This window comes from Gopherus flavomarginatus, chromosome 5 (genome assembly GCF_025201925.1).
Source record: "Gopherus flavomarginatus isolate rGopFla2 chromosome 5, rGopFla2.mat.asm, whole genome shotgun sequence".
Classification (NCBI taxonomy): domain Eukaryota; kingdom Metazoa; phylum Chordata; order Testudines; family Testudinidae; genus Gopherus; species Gopherus flavomarginatus.
Window position 1 is genome coordinate 21,847,814 of NC_066621.1, and position 15,994 is coordinate 21,863,807.

The 15,994-nt window shown below is 49.1% G+C and overlaps 1 protein-coding gene across 1 annotated transcript in view; it reads left to right on the plus strand.

The window, feature by feature from the left end:
* Positions 1–14,647, plus strand: part of ALX3 (ALX homeobox 3) — a 34,573-nt gene extending 19,926 nt beyond the window's left edge. The window contains exons 4-5 of the mRNA XM_050953792.1: positions 2,800–3,164; positions 14,270–14,647. Coding sequence (XP_050809749.1) covers positions 2,800–3,117 — 318 coding nt within the window. The 3' untranslated portion in view covers positions 3,118–3,164; positions 14,270–14,647. The remainder of the gene's footprint in view (positions 1–2,799; positions 3,165–14,269) is intronic.
* Positions 14,648–15,994: the final 1,347 nt, after the last annotated feature.

Below are 15,994 nucleotides of genomic sequence, written 5' to 3' on the forward strand. Positions count from 1 at the left end.
CTTTTGCATCACTTCACTGGGGAATCTCACACTGCCCCAATAACCCTCTACGCACCTGGCTCCACAGACCAGAGATAAACACAATAGAATACCTGATTTGGTGCTGCTTTCACATTCACCCTTCATATTTCTAAGACAGCTGGGAGAAATTTTTCCAGACTAAACATTTTTTTGCTGAAAAATGCAGATTCGGGTGGGCAAAATCATTTTATATTGAATTCACCAAATTGTTTCAGTCGGAAAAAACAAATGCTTCTGAAAAAGTCAAAACGTTTCATTTCAACATTTTTTAAATGAAATTTTTTTGATGCAAAATGACTTTTTCTTTCGAATTTTACTTGTATTCATTATTTTAAAAGGTTAAAAAAACAAACAAACCAACCTCAAAATGAAACAAAATGTTTCATTTGACCCCAAACGATTTTTCAGGTTTGTTTTTCAGTTCAACCAACTAACCAGGAACAACAACAACAACAAAATCAGTTATTGGCATAGTTCTATTTTCTAAAGTCCTAGGGACACTTCCCTTGTCCCCTAGTGCTCCTGGCCAGAGTCAGCTAAAGAGAAGTCTGGCCCCTCTCAGAAATTCCATCCCAGATTTTACACTAACCCCTGTGCACGCTGGAGCAGGACTTTGGGAGTGTGGTGATTTCTCTCTGGAACCCCAGACAGCGTGGGCATGATCAATTTCACGAGTGACCCCCTAGCTTTCTAGTGCCAAATGCATGTATCCAAACACACCGGAACTCTGGGGCATTGGAAAGACAGTGCTGACATTGAATTTCACTCAGTAATTAGTGGATCCTCTCAGATTTCTGCTCTCTGCCCTCTCAGTAGGTGCCTGATCACACAAAATTGGTGGGAGTTAAGGGCACTCACAGGTTCGGGTCTTACATCCCAGGGCAGAAGAATGTGCAGCTCTGGCATTGGGAGTTATGTAGCAAGGAGCCCACCGCTCCTCACAGCTGTTATCCCTGAGGCTCCCCTATGCCCTGGGAACACCAAACATCAACTGCGTCCATAATTTACGTAACACCTTTTTTGGTGATTTTCAAGCCCCACCCAGCCCTTGTAACATTTTGCAAAACTGAAACAAATGAGGAAAATTAAGGACCCATCCACCCCTTACTGTGTGATGTAATTTATGGACAGCTCCTTTTCCCTCCGAACAATTTATTGATGGAAAATGCCGTTTCCACAACATTGACATTTTCCACAGGGAAATTTTGTTTTTTGCTGAATTTTTTGGATTTTTTGGTTAAGAAAAATGGAGACAAATTATTTGGGGTCAATTCAACATGAAACAGTATTTCCCTATTGTGGGGTATTGCCTCCTGGGAATTGTAGTTAGAAGGCCTGACTCCCCCATGCTTTCCTATGGGCCAGGATTCCTGGACAGATGACATCTCTGTAGAAGGGTCAACTCACCGCTGGAGTGCCCCCTTGTGGCTGAGCATGGTGTAGCCATGCTTTCCCTCTAGTGCCTCTGCTGAGAGTCGCTTCTGTCCTGCAGGGTCTGTCTTCTTGCAGCTTTGCCCTCCAGCCAGGTCATGTTTTAATTCCACCCTTTCCAGGGGAACAGAAAGTTCAACACAGGACAGTCCAATGTCCTTACAAAAGGCCTTTGCCCCCCTAACTCTGGGCCACGTGGTGTATACACCCTTTTCTCAGGGCTTCCAGGAATCTATATCCCCTTCTCAGGGGCTTCCCACCTTCCTCAGTGACTAGTGTGGGGAGCCCAGGCCCACTTTCTATGCTGGGTTCCAGTCCAGGGACCCTATCCCATCAGCCAAGGTCTGCTCCTTCAGATTCCTTGCTACTGCCTTCTGGAGTTTGTCCTACTGTAGTCTCTCAGCTGGCCTCTCCCACAGCCTCTCTAAAGTCACCCTTCATTCAGGGCAGGCTTCTCCTCAGGAATCCCTCAATAAATCCCAAACTTAAACCAAATTCTGCCCTCCTCGGGCTTGACCTTCCATCCTCCTAAGTTTCCCTTGCTCAGTTCCTCAGCGGAATGCCTCCCTGGGCTTGACCCTGGAAGTCCAGATCTCCTGCTTCTTTATCAGGGTTCATCACCAGAGCCTGCTACACCCCTGTGCCTGCTCTCAGCCTCCTAGCAGGAGGGGATTCTAGGGCCAACTCTTCCCCTCTGGGCTTCCTTCTTGACTCTCCAGTCTCTCCCCACTCGAATCCCAGGGAGTGGCCGCACAGTTATTCCCTCTCACCTTGCTGCCCCTTCTGATCTGGGCTTCCTCTCTTTAGTTACCACCCAGCTCCATCCCTAGCTGGGCTTCATCTTAAATAAGGCCCAGTCCACCCTGCAGGTGCAGCCAGATGGGTTAATTGGCCTCTGAGGCCCACATTGACCCTTTTAAAGCCAGGAGAGGGTATACACCCCTGCACAATCTCCCATGATACCACACTGTCTCCCCACTGGTGGAGTGGTGTCATGTGAAATGTAGTCCATCCAGGAGAGACTGGGATCATCCTCAGACCCAAATGGCAAAGCCCAAGAGGCAAATCACCCCACATAGGAATACAGTTTAATGTTGAATGGACTCATTTTGACACTTCTGACTCGAAATGTAAATGGTCATAAGGGAAATAGAACATTTTGGTTGAGGTCAGTTCAAGATTAAACTGGGATGTTGAAACAGCGAAATTCTCCTGCCCCGGGATGGAAATTCTGATTTGCACTCAGCTGCATGCCACTCCCTGCAGCAGGAATGCAGGAGGGACAGCGCAGCCTCCTGACCAGTAGCTGCTAACCAAGCCTCATCTGTCTGTTTTCCCTTGTTTCAGCTGCAGAATAACCTGTGGCCAAGTGCAGGATCAGGGAGCCCTGCAGGCCCCTGCCTCATGCCCCCCGAGAGCATCCCTTCCCCCTGTGTGTCTCCATACCCGCATTCCCATGGGAACATTGCCAGATTCATGGGCATCTCTGGTTCTCCCAACCACCACCCCGGGATCAACAACCTGTATTCCATCCACGGCTTCCCCCCTTCCCTCAGCAGCCACGGCTTTGAGCCCCCACCGGACAATGACTACAAGTCCCCGGGCGTGGTCACGCTGAGAATGAAATCCAAAGAGCCAGCCAGCCTGCTTAACTGGACCACGTGATCACGCTGGAAGGAGCTGGGCTGAGGACACAACCCACCCAGCAAGTGGTAGGCAGCTCCTTGAAGCCAACTTTCCACAAGGGGTAGAGAGAGATCCCAGCCTGTGCTTTTCCTTTCCCTTCAGCCTCCCTGCACTCCACACCCAGCAGCTGGCACCTCAGACAGGATCCCAGGGCTGATGAGAATGGAGGAGCACAGCGGCCGTCTTCCTCCTTGTCTTGGTGCTGAGATGTTGGAGCCAACGCCCAAGAGATTTCTGCGGAGGCTGGAAATCTCTTATTCCAACTCTGATTCTCTCCTTCCAGAATCCCTGAGGCTTGCTCTGCAATGGGATTTTTTTTGCCTCATGCTTCGCACCCAGGCTGCCTCCAGGGGGAGCCAAAAGCAGTGATAGCAACTGCAGGAGCCCTAGTGTAGACAAGACCTTATCACGGTGTTGCGTTGACCTTCTCTGTTAGGGTAAAATGCTGGTGGGCCAGAAAGCCCTACCTGCGCTGTGGCCACCATTGGTGGAGCTGAGACACTGGCAGCAATAGTGAGACATTGTAGGGGGTGGAAACATCCAGTGCAGACCCACACACCCATCCGCAGGGAAAAGGGACCAGGAATGGCACAGTCAGCTGCCCCTTTAGCTCCCACCCAACCCCATCTCCCCTTCTTCTGCCAGAGCCTGGGTGGGAGAAGCCACTTTAGATTTTCCTCCCATAATCCACTGCACTGTGGCACTTCTGCAGAGCCATGACTCCCCTCCTGCAAGTGCTTCTGTGAGCAGAGACAGGGTGGGGGTGGGGAAGGAGAAGGCAAAAGCTGACAGGGGGGTGATGATCCCACATATACCATGGAACTGTGGAGTCCACTGCTATTCACATTTACTGAGCTGTGCTCTGCTACCTGTGCCTGGTCTTAGCAGGAGGGGAAGGGGCTCCCAAGTATAACCTCACCAAAGGCCCCCACAAAAATATATCCAGCCCAGGAAGGAGAGGAGGAAAGCAGAGCCTCATCATGTGTGCAGGGGCTGGATGGGGGATTTGCTCCCAAACTGCAGCTGCTAGATGGAGATTAGACATCATCTTCCTTATTATACTGGTTTCCCTTTGGTCTGAGGCCTTGCTGGGTAAGGGTTGTTTCCAATAGGATGAAAAACTGATGCTATGAGTCAGATATATTCTTTGATGCAATCCTGTTTGCTTACTAAGAATGCACAAAGCCCTGTTGTCCTGAACACTGCAGGAACAAACAGCAGCGGGCAATGTTTCTTGCTCAGAATTTCCACACCTGCCCCTCCACCCAAAAGCTGTCCTCTCTCTCGGCTTTCTCCAAGGGCCACACTCCTATTGTGCCGCTCGCTGTCTGCTCACCTTCTCCCTGCTTTCTCATTCCTTTCACACACACGCAGCTGTAACCAACATCAATGTCCCAGCCCCTGTGCTTGCCATCAGTCGTCAGGGAAACCCTCCAGCTGTGTAGCTTAGCTCAGGCCTTGCCATGCTGGTCAGTGCCTTAAACAGTGGCTTCTATTGCTTCAGCTATCACTAATCAAAGGGTATTTAATTGCTCCCTCTGTTAGCCTGAACAGAAGGTAGCTACATGCCCATTGGCTTCAAGGAGGTCCGTGATTGCCCGTGGATCAAAGACATGCTTCCTGGCAGCCACCAACACAACAATAATAAAAATGCAGTGGGAAAGTGAAGGGTGTGCCTACACTACAGCCGCTTCAATAGCAGAGCTACAGTGCTCCAGCTGTGCACCTGTAGCATCGTAACATAGACACTTCCTACATCGGTGTTGATGTAGTTAATCTACCTCCCTGCGAGGAAGTAGCTAGGTTGACAGCAGAATCCTTCCATCGACCTAGTTGTGTCTACACTAGGGGTTAGGTGAACTTAGCTGATTGAGTTGGTGTTGGTTCTCCTTTGAGCAGGGGTTGGACTAGATGACCTCCTGAGGCCCCTTCCAACCCTAATCTTCTATGATTCTATGAATTACATCAAGGCATGAACTATTTCACTGCCCTGAGAGACACAGCTAGGTCGACCTAAGTTTTATGTGTAGACAAGGCCTAAAACAACCCACTGGGAGGGGAAATGCGAACATGGCGCATTGGTAAAGGCACATGCATTCCAGGCGGTTCCTGGAGTAAGATTCCAGTAAGATTCACCCCACTGGGGACACTTCACTGTATTATCAGAACAGGAGCCCTTTTCATGTCTGGAGCAGTTTGCCACCACAGCCCTCGGAAGGGACTCCCCAGAAACCATCCCCGACTAATCATCCATTCCCAGGGGAGCCAGCAGCTTCGGAGTAAGCACAGTGGAAGAACTGTGGAGACAGCCTACCAAACCACAGACCCTTACTACAGAAGTTCACAAAAGTCTGGTTACTTTACAGAGAGAAGAACTGGGTTAGAGGTTCTAGCACAGCAATGGGGCACAGGGCACAGTTTACTTCTAGATTACAAGCCCAGAAGGGCACATTATCTATTCTAGATTATTTCATCTGACCTCCTGAATAATGCTGTCACCAACTCCTGGCATGGCCAGTGACTCACTATGTGGTCTTAGATAAGTCACTGAAAGGTAACCTTCAAAAAGGAAAAATGAGTTTCAGCCTTTTGTTTTTTGTGAGGGGTTTTGATCTAACAGTGGGTTTTAAAAATTATTTCCCCCCAATTTCTACTTTCTTTTGTTTTATTAGAACTCATCAACAAATTTTAGTTTACAAAGATTGTTTCACAGAAAAATGGCTTTTTGATTGAAACTGAACAAATTTCAGAAAAAAAGATGTGACAACAAATGGTTTAGTCAACAAAATTTCACAGCACAAAAATTCATTTCCAACCCAATTCTTTACATGAGAAGTATCAGAAATGCTAAGTTTTGCTGGGAGATTCCTTGGAGTACTCAGAGATTAGACTTGAACCTCTCTCAGCCCTTAATTCTGAACCTTTCACAAGAGTTTTCTCCCAGCTGTTTCTTAGGTGTTTAAGGTAAACATGTATCACTAAAAGCACAATGTTAAGCAGTCTGAATAAAATCACTCCTCTCATTTGTAAGTCATAGATTCCAAGGACAGATTGGCCACTGTATTAATCTAGTCTGACCTCCTATATAACTAGAGGCTAGAGAATTTCCTCAAAATAATTCCTAGAGCAGATCTTCTAGGAAAATATCCAATCTTTATTTAAAAATTGTCTGATGAAGAATCGACCATGGCCCTTGGTAAGTTATTCCAATGATACATTTTTAATACTGAGAGAAAGTACTGCCTTATCTCCAGCCTGAATTTGTCTACCTTCAATTTCCAGCCATCGGATCATGTTAGACCTTTCTCCGCTGGATTGAAGAGCCCATTATTAAATACTTTCCCCCCCATGTAGGTGCTTATAAACTGTCATCAAGTCAGCCCATAATCTTCTCTTTATTAAGCTAAATAGATTGAGCTCTTTGAGTCTATCACTGTTAGGTAAGTTTTCTAATCCTTTAATGATTCCCATGGCTCTTCTCTGAACTGTTTGCAATTTATCAACATCCTTCTTGAATTGTGGGCACCAGCCCTGGACACAGGATCCCAGCAGCACCATTTACAGAGGTGAAATAACCTCTCTGATCCTACTTGAGATTCCCCTGTTTATGCATCCCAGGATGGCATTAGCCCTTTCGGCCACAGCATCACACGGGCGCTCTGTTCACCAGAAACCCCAAATCTTTTTCAGTCACTGCTTCCCAGGGTAGAGCCCCCCCATCCTGTATCTATGGCCCACATTCTTTGTTCCTAGATGGATACATTTACATTTAGCCAGATTAAAACTCATATTGTTTGCTTGTTTGTTCCCAGCTTACCAAACGATCCAGGTTGCTCTGTATCAGTGACCTGTCCACTTCCTCTCCCAATTTTCATGTCATCTGCAAACATGAGCAGTGATGATTTTATATTTTCTTCAAGGTCATTGATAAAAAAGTGTTAAACGGCATAGAGAAAAGAACCGATCCCTGCAGGACCGGCTTTAGGAAGTGCAGGGCCCAATTTGAACAGTTTGGACGGGGCCCCCGCAGGGATTACTTAAAAAAAAAAAAAAGTAAAAAAACGCATGGGGCTTGTACTCACTGGGCGTTGCTCCGAGCACTTCGGCAGTGGGTCCTTCACTTGCTCCAGGTCTTCAGCAGCACTGAAGGACCTGCCGCCGAAGTGCCACCGAAGACCCAGAGCAAGCGAAGGACCCGCCACCAAAGGGCCACCGAAAACCCGGAGCGCCTCCAGGTGAGTAAAAATTAAAAAGTCGCCTCTAGCCAGGAAAGGGATTCTCACTGGGCATGGGGCCCTCTTTGGTGCAGGGCCTGATTCGGGGGAATTGGTGGAATAGGCCTAAAGCTGGCCCTGGATCCCTGAGGGGCCACACTAGAATCACATCTGTTCAACGATCTTTCACCGTTGCAGTTACATTTTGAGACCTATCAGTTAACCAGTTTTTAACCAATTCAACGTGTGCCATGTTAATTTTATATATGCAGTGTTGCTGTAGTCATGTCAGCAGGGCCGCCTTTAGGGCGATTCAGCCGATTCCCCAGAATTGGCCCCCGCACCCCTAAGAGGGCCCCGCAACATCCCAAAGGAGCTGCTGCCGAAGTCCCGCCACTGTCTTCGGCAGCAGCTCAATCGCTGCTGCAGAGGAAGGTCCCTCTGCCGAAATGCCGCCGAAGGCACTGGCAGCCAATTGAGCTGCTACTGATGTCCCGGCACTGTCGGTGACGGCAGCTCAATCATTGCCTCTGTCTTCAGCAGCATTTCGGCGGAGGGACCTTCCTCCGAGGCAGCGATTGAGCTGCCGCCAATGACAGCGGCGGGACTTCGGTGGCAGCTCCTTCGAATCGGGCCCCGCAGTGCCTAAAGCCAGCCCTGCATGTCAGTCCCAGGATATTAGAGCGACAAGATGGATGAAATAATATCTTTTACTGATGAGACCAACTGAAGTTGGTCCAATAAGAAATTCCCTCACCCACCTTGTCTCATATAAATTTTATATCTTTTTAGTTGTTGTGTGGTACCACATCAAATGCCTTACAGAACTCTCATATATGAGATCAACCCAACTTGTAATCTCATCCAAAGGAGATATTTGCATTAATATATTGCCCTCCTTTCATTTTTTATTAATCGAGTCTCATATCAGCGACTTCCTTAGCTTGCCCAGAATCTACGTCATGCTGATATGCCTATAATTACCCAGGTCATCCCGTTCACCCTTTTTAAAAATTGGCACAACGTTAAGGCTTTCTTCTCATCTTCTGGAAGTTCCCCAAAACTTAATGTTGATTTTCAATAACAGTCCTGCAAGCTCCTCAGCCAGCTCTTTTAAAATTCTTGGATGCAAGTTAGCCGGGCCTGCTGATTTAAAAATATCTAATTTTAATAGTTGTTGTTTAGCATTCTTATGAGATACCAGTGGAATGGAAAGAGTGTTATCGTGTGATACAGCTACACCATCTCTTTCTCTTCCCAAATACAGAACAGAAATATTTATTGGACACTTCTGTCTTTTCTGATCAGATCTCTCTCCCTTGTTACCCGTGATAACATGTCACCACCAGTTCTCTAGTCATCCATGGAGACTTCCGGGAAAAACAGGGAAATGTAAAAAACAAAGCAACCACTCTCCCCTCTTTAGGGAGCATTCCAGGCTTCTTTATAAAGAAGCAAAAAATCACAAAAAAGCAAAAAGCAGGCACAAACCTAACGTATTTTTCCTTTAACCTCACCCATGCCTCTGTTTTCCCCATTGTATAGATTGAGGAACTAAGCTGCCACAAGGTTAATAAATATTTGTAAAGTTATTAATAATAATGGTTTATATTACCATAGCTCAGGATAAGATCAAGGCCCAGTTGTGCTAGGCACTGTACATAGTGAGAGACAGCACTTTGCCCCCTAAGAGAAGAAGTATTATTGTTGCCATGTTGTGGTACCAAGACCTTATGGTTGGAATTTTCAGTGGGACCTAAGGGAGTTAGGCACTTAAACACCATTGATTTTCAGTGGGGCTTCTTTTTTCTTTAAATCCCTTTGAAAAGCCCATCCTCAGTGACTTACCCAAGGCCACTTAGGGAGTCTGGGATGTAAACCCAGACCTCTTGGGTACAAACTCCGAGCACTCTCCACAAGCCCAAGCTTCCTTGCCAAAAAGTGCTTTGAGATCCTCAGATGGAAAGGGCTGGTGCAAGTCACACTATTATCTTGTTGTGGGTTTTGTAATTGTTGGTGCCTGAGTGTTACAGGATTAAAATATCCCCTGGGAAGCCGTTCTCGTGGCACTTCCAGCCCACCTCAAACCAGAGAGCATTAAACAACTCGTGAGAACGTCCAATCCGGCGCTTATAGATTCTGAGCACAGAGAGGTCTGGAGAGGTGAGGAACTGGGAGGAACTGCTGAAATCTCAGAGGCTTCTTACCCGTGCTGCAAAATTCAGAGCTGGCTCAGGCCTTCTTCATGGATGTGGGAGCGTGGGCTGGTGAGCAGCAGAAGACGAAGAAATGCATCTCAACCTGTTCTGTCTCCTCCAAACCCTTGAGGTGGCAGAAGGAGGCACAGACGCTGTATGGAAATGCACGCAGGCAGACCCTGCATAGGTGCAAGGACCTGCTGCCTGGGAGCATCTCGTTGCAAGACTGGAGTCTCGATCTGGAAATCTCACCTTAGGAGGCTTCCTTACCCGATTTTTAGTGCTTCCTCTGCTTCCGGTCAGGTCAGAAATGCCAGCACAAACAGTCTTTGCGACCACAGTCCAGCCCCGCTCCTCCAGGCAGCATGAAAATGACAAAAAGCAGTGGAGGAGATAGTTAGTCAAACTCTTTGGAACTTCTGGAGAGGTTTGGTTTGGATTTGGGGCAAAGGCTCTGGCAGATCTTCGGCAGGAAAGCGCAGACCAGTGTTCAGAAATGGGAATAGGGACTCCTGGGTTCTGGCACTGTCTTGTTGTCTGGCCTTGTCACTGCTCTGTGCCTCATTTTCCCCATTTGGGCCAGGGGGATCGTGACACTGTCCTACCTCCACTGGGGGGCTGGGAGGGTTATTTTGCCAGTAAGTGACTAATATTATCATCGCATCCAAAGTAGTTTGCCAGCCCCTCTGTCCCTCAGTGTAACCTGAATGATGCCGAGCTCGGGAACCTTCTGAGCCCATTCTTGCTTTGAAAACAAACTCTTGGTCTTTTGGATTTATTGATTTATTGATTTCCCTAGTTCTCAGATCCAGAAATTGAGACACATCCAGGCCATGACACATGACCCTGGATTTCAGCTCCCGATTTCCAACCCCAGAAGTTTGGGAGTGCTCAGCCCCAGATGTTTGGTTGGAGCTCACCTCTACCTGGGAGTACCAGGGTACTGACCAAAGAGAGACCCTTCCAACTAGACAGAGTGGTCTCTGTGAGATTATCTCATATATGGACGTGCCACACTGGAAGTACATCTGCACTAGAAATGCTACAGCAGCGCTGCTGGAGTGTAGACACTCCAGGAATTGCAGAGGGCTCCTGCCGCTGTAGTAAACCCATCTCTCTGAGAGGCAGGCGCTGAATTCTTCCATTCACCTAGCATTGTCTGAGCTGGGGTTTACTTTAGATTGGCTTAACTGCATCTCTCGGGATGGCTGTAAATTTTTCACACCCCTGCGCGATGTAGTTAGGTCAACTTAAGTTTTAGGTGTAGACCAGGCCTCAGAGCAATCTCAGGACACAAGCCAGAAGGAGCGCTCCCAATGACACTGTGGGTCATCCTATATTCTGGCCTAGAGAAGGCCGCTTACCAAAGACAGCAACGTTCTCTAAACAGGAGACCTCTTATAGGAGAAGTAAAGTCTCTATATGGGAGACAGTTCTAGTTTCTATAGGGGAGACCCATATAGGAGACCCCCTACTATGGATAGGCACACTGTTTATGTTGGACATCCATATAGGAAAGCCCGTATAGTAAGCACTATGCTGGAGATTGTCATATTCTGCATAGAAAATGACCAAAACTCTCAATGTTGGAGATTCAAGTCTGTAGCTGCAACAGATCCCATAAAGGAGACCTCAGATGGGAGCTGCTGATTTTACTGTCTATACAGGTCTGTGTCTTTTACTTTTCAGACAACAGACATAATACGAGGACAGAGCATAAGCTCAGCTGGGTCCCAAACAACCATGTTTACTAATTATACACACATAGGCAAGGCCTGGCTCCAGACACACCACTGCTCTGGCTGGCTTCTGCAGGCTTCTCAACACAGAACATGGTGAGCGCCACTTACAGCAGGAGCATTAAAACACTGTGGTAACCTCAAGGCTGATGCATCCTAGCACCCACCATCTATTGTCTAAAACTTTGAGTAGCAACCCCATCGCCACAGAGGTGGGGCCTGGAATCCAAATCCCCCCTGGCCCGGGCTCGCTCGCTGCACACCCATTTTGTACTGATACATCTGCAAAGATTTTGCGATTCATTTATAAACAATAAAGCACATTTTCAATGAGTTCTTTATGGCTCCCACAGCGCTATAAAGGCAGGAGCCGCCGTGCTCGATTGCCCCACAGCTGGGGAATGTTTCTGAGCGAGCCGGAGATCAGGGTGCAGGGTTTCCATGGCGTGATTAAGTGCTCGGCTCTCCTGACACCTCATCTAGAGGAGGCCTCTGCGTTCACACTCAGCCTCTCCCGGCGCCCGGCTCCCTTTGCAGGCGCACATTCAGTCAGGCCAGCCTTGTTGTCTCCGGTGAAAAACAGGCCCTGTGAGTCTCCAGCCGCGCAGCTTCACAGCCAGCGGCGGTGTCGTCGCTGGGGCAGGCGTTTGTAGAGGACATGGGGGTTCTGCCACAGCCCTGTCTGCACTGGTCTGCGCTGCTGGAACTGCTCCAGAGGTTTGAGAAAAAAGAAGCCAGCGTAGACTTAGCCTGAGAGTGTCTACCCCAGCCCTTCGCATATCACCCTGTCATAGCGTTTACAGCCAGAGGGCCTACCAAACCACCTAGTCTGATCGCCTGTAAATCACAGGCTGCCACCACCGCCCAGTGCACACACACTAAACCCAACAACTGAAACTAGACCAAAGTGTCACAGAGATTAACCTGTTCCATGGCGCAGGCAGAGCATAGGAGAAGCACCAGTGCCCGTGGCCCCCCGCAATGGCAGGGAATTGATTAAGTGAGAGATACCCAAACAATCCTGGTGTGTGACCTGCCCCCACAAGCTGCAGAGGAAGGCGAAACCCCCCCTCCCCAACCCAAGGTCACTGCCAATCTAAAAATTCCTTCCCTACCCTGCACACGGCTCCAATTTATGTCGCCCACCCCGCAGCGTCTCCTGGGTCCACCCTGCACTCTGAGAACAATGAGGAACAGGCACGGCCTGGCTTTGCTTGGGGCAGGGTCACACTGCAGAGGGATGGCGCCAGGGCTTCATACCACAGGAGCATGTTACCCACACAGCATGATGGTGGAGAGGAAAACACATAGCCTCAGAGGGGGTGTCCCCACTAGAGTGGGATGAACCTCCTCATCTGAGCCCCATTTGGGGCTGGTGAATTGCTTGCCTGCTGATGCTGATCTTTGCAGCGTGTTTGTTCCCTCAATCAGGCAACTATCACACCTCCTGCCGCAGGGCTTTGGAAGCCGTGCTGTGTAGCGGGACACCCGCATTCCCTGCTGGCGCGTCTATGCCCTGATTGCACGGCTCCCAAAGAGCTGTCAAGCTGCCCTGGCAAATACTCCTGCAGGTACATCCCTTGTCAATCCTGGTGCCAGCGATTCCTTTGTGGAAACCGGCCTGCTCTCACAAGGGCATTCTCTTGCCATGCACCTTCTTGGGGGGCCAGGGGCAGTCATCTGTGGGCACACACACAGAAAGGAAAGCAAAGGAGCTGACATAAACGAGCCTGTTTTATCTGAGGGAATGTTCCTGAGGGCTGCTCTGCGCCACTCACACGTCTCTGAGCCTGGCTGAGGACCAGCAAACTTGTTTCATGGCATTGTGTGTTCCACACAAATGCTGGATCTGCTTTGGATATAGAGGAGACTGTGGAGCAGAGATGGGGAGAGGGCCACCGATTCCCACCAGCTGAGGGTCTGGCCTTCAGTTCCTTTCCCTGCTTTAGGATCCCCATCTATGGCAGCTCAGCTTGTCAGGGTTCCTCTGTCCCTAACCCACAGCTCAGCCTGACCCTTAGCTAGAGAGAGGAGTGCAGGTTGTGTTACATGAAGTCACCACGCAAAGCACCAGGGGATCAGTTACAGAGGAGAGGAACTGGTGAACTCTGATCTAGCTCTCGGAATATTATTTGGAAGACGGATAACACCTCATGCTGCACCAGGCTCCCCCATCACTCTGCCCCTCAGGAGAAGGTGGTAGCCTTCACCTTCCCTAGAGTGTCCCTGTTCCCATCCATCGCCTCCTCGCAGAACCAAATCCCACTGTAAAACAGCTTTGCCCCCTCCCTGTCAAGTGGGGCACAACCAACCCTTTCAATCCATGGCAATCCCAATAAAACACAGCTCCCTCCTCTGCTGCTTTCCCCCCGCACATTACCTATATTACAGTAGCACCTAGAGTACTCGGCTGCAATTGGCTCCATTGCGCTAGGCGCTGTACATACATATGCTCTCATAGCTCTCACACAGTGACGGTCCCTGCCCCACGGAGTTTACATTCTAAACAGACAAAGGCACTGCTGTTATCCGCATTGTACAGATGAGGACTTGAGGCTCTCAGAGCACTTAGCAAACATTAATTAATGACTCACAGCCCCCTAGGCGGTACGCCAATATCATTGTCCCCATTTTATTGGCAGGAAAACTGATGAACAGAGAGGGGGACATGACTCGCTCAGCATCACACAGCAAAGTCTGCACCCACCTTAGGAATAGACCCCAGGAGTCCTGACTGTGGTCTAGGGGTCAGCATTGGGTTCAGGACCGCTGGCTTTTGTGGAGCCCAGGAATCGGAGCTCCCAGCCCACTGCTCTAACACTAGGCTTCCTGGGAGCTATTTCAGGACCTGGAAAGCAGTGGTCAGAACAGAGGCCTGGGAGCCAGGCCAGCATTCCATTTCCTACGTAACCCCACTGGGCAGGGGCAGGGAGGTGAGATGCATACAGGCATTGCTTCCATTTTGCTCTTCTTTTCACAGGACCTCGGGGCCCAGAGTCAGCAGATCCAGGCCAGTAGTTCGACCAGAGCCAGACAGGAAAGGAGAGGAGACAGGGAAGGACCCTGGCCCACTGACTAACATGCTGCAAGGAAGTGCAGTGGGCCTGGGCTGGAGTTGTCGTTTGCAGCTGCAATTCCCAAGGACAGAGCCCCCCTGACGGATCTGTGTGTCAGAAATGCTCCCGGTAGCCTGTCTACTTCGCCTTGCCGTTACCTAAGCCTCTGGGCTGAGATGAAAGCCAGAGCTCTTTCTTGTGGTTTCTGCAGCATTAACTACTCAATCCTACCTTATCTTGCCAGGACCCCGGCAGACTTTACAAGGGGAATAAATTCAAGCTGCACAGGGCTCCATTTCCCAATAAACACAACCATATTTCTCCAAGATCAGCAGCCCCCTGACCCTCCTCCCCCCACCCCCAGCAATCTCTCCCTTTTGGGGGAAATACAAGGTCACTCGAGGAACTGAATCTCTTCTGGCACCACTAGCCAAGGCCTGGCCAATCACTCTGTGCGGCAAGGAGAAACATGAGCAGTAAATACTAAACCTCTGCCCATCTGTAGCACTGAGATGGGGAAACTGAGGCACAAACAGGGGGGCAACACACCCAAAGAGTAGGCAGTAAGCCAGTGCCAGGAACAGACCCCAGAAGTCCTGATGCCCCCTCACTCCCAAATTATTCCTTCTATTGAAAATAAATCACTACAGTCCCACCTACCAGTGATCAGGGCCTCCTTGTGCCAGGCATGGCATATGCACATAGTAAGAGATGGTCTCTGAAGAGATTGCTGCACTCTAAATTCAGTGGGAGGAAGGAAATTTCCATCACTTAGATTGTCAGCTGCTCTATGGTCAGAGACCATCACTCTGTTCAGAGCTTGTACAGCACCTAGCGTAACAGGATCCTGGTCCATGACTGGGGTAATACAAACAACACCAACTTTATCAGTGGGGACTGAGGTCCAGAGCAGGGCCCTTGGCTGGATTAAGAGAGATTACAAGAGCTGAAGATAAATTCAGAAAGAAAAATGACACCCAGAGACAGAAGCACCCACTTGTGGGGAACTCCAGTCCTGTGGAGCCCAGAGTACCATGAAGTCAAGTGAAAGTCTTGCAGTTCAGTGGGACTATCACTCCACTTCTGCACTGTTTTTCTGAGACCACTGCCACCATGCACAGAACAAGGATTAAACTGGGACCTTTTAAGAAACTAAGGACCAGAGTCTCTCCAGCTGGAAGTAAAGGACCAGATGCTGTTGATGGCAGCAGTAAACGACTCACTTCCTTTTTGGATCAGGTAATGCACACTATTATACATCTGCACTAGGGAAATTCAGATGCTTAATTCACTCCTGATGCATCTCCAGTGGTGGCAGCATAATCCACATCCACTCAGTGCAGCACTCTGTCCCCCCGTAGAGGTGGCCAGGGCCACACAGGTTATGTCTACACTACACATTAAGCCCAGACTCAGGTTTGAGCCCAAGCCCCCCAGTTCCATCCACACAGAAATCAGTCTGACTTGGGTCAGCCAGCATTCAAGACTAGGGTTTTAGGACCCTGCTAGTGGGATGGATCAGATCTCAAGTCCTGTTGTGCCTGAGGTCCAAGCCCTGTCATTTTGCAGGGTAGGCACAGGTCAAGCCATAGCCCCAAGTCAGATGGGCTGTGTAACACAGTATGGACGTGTTAGCATGGCTGTGAGAT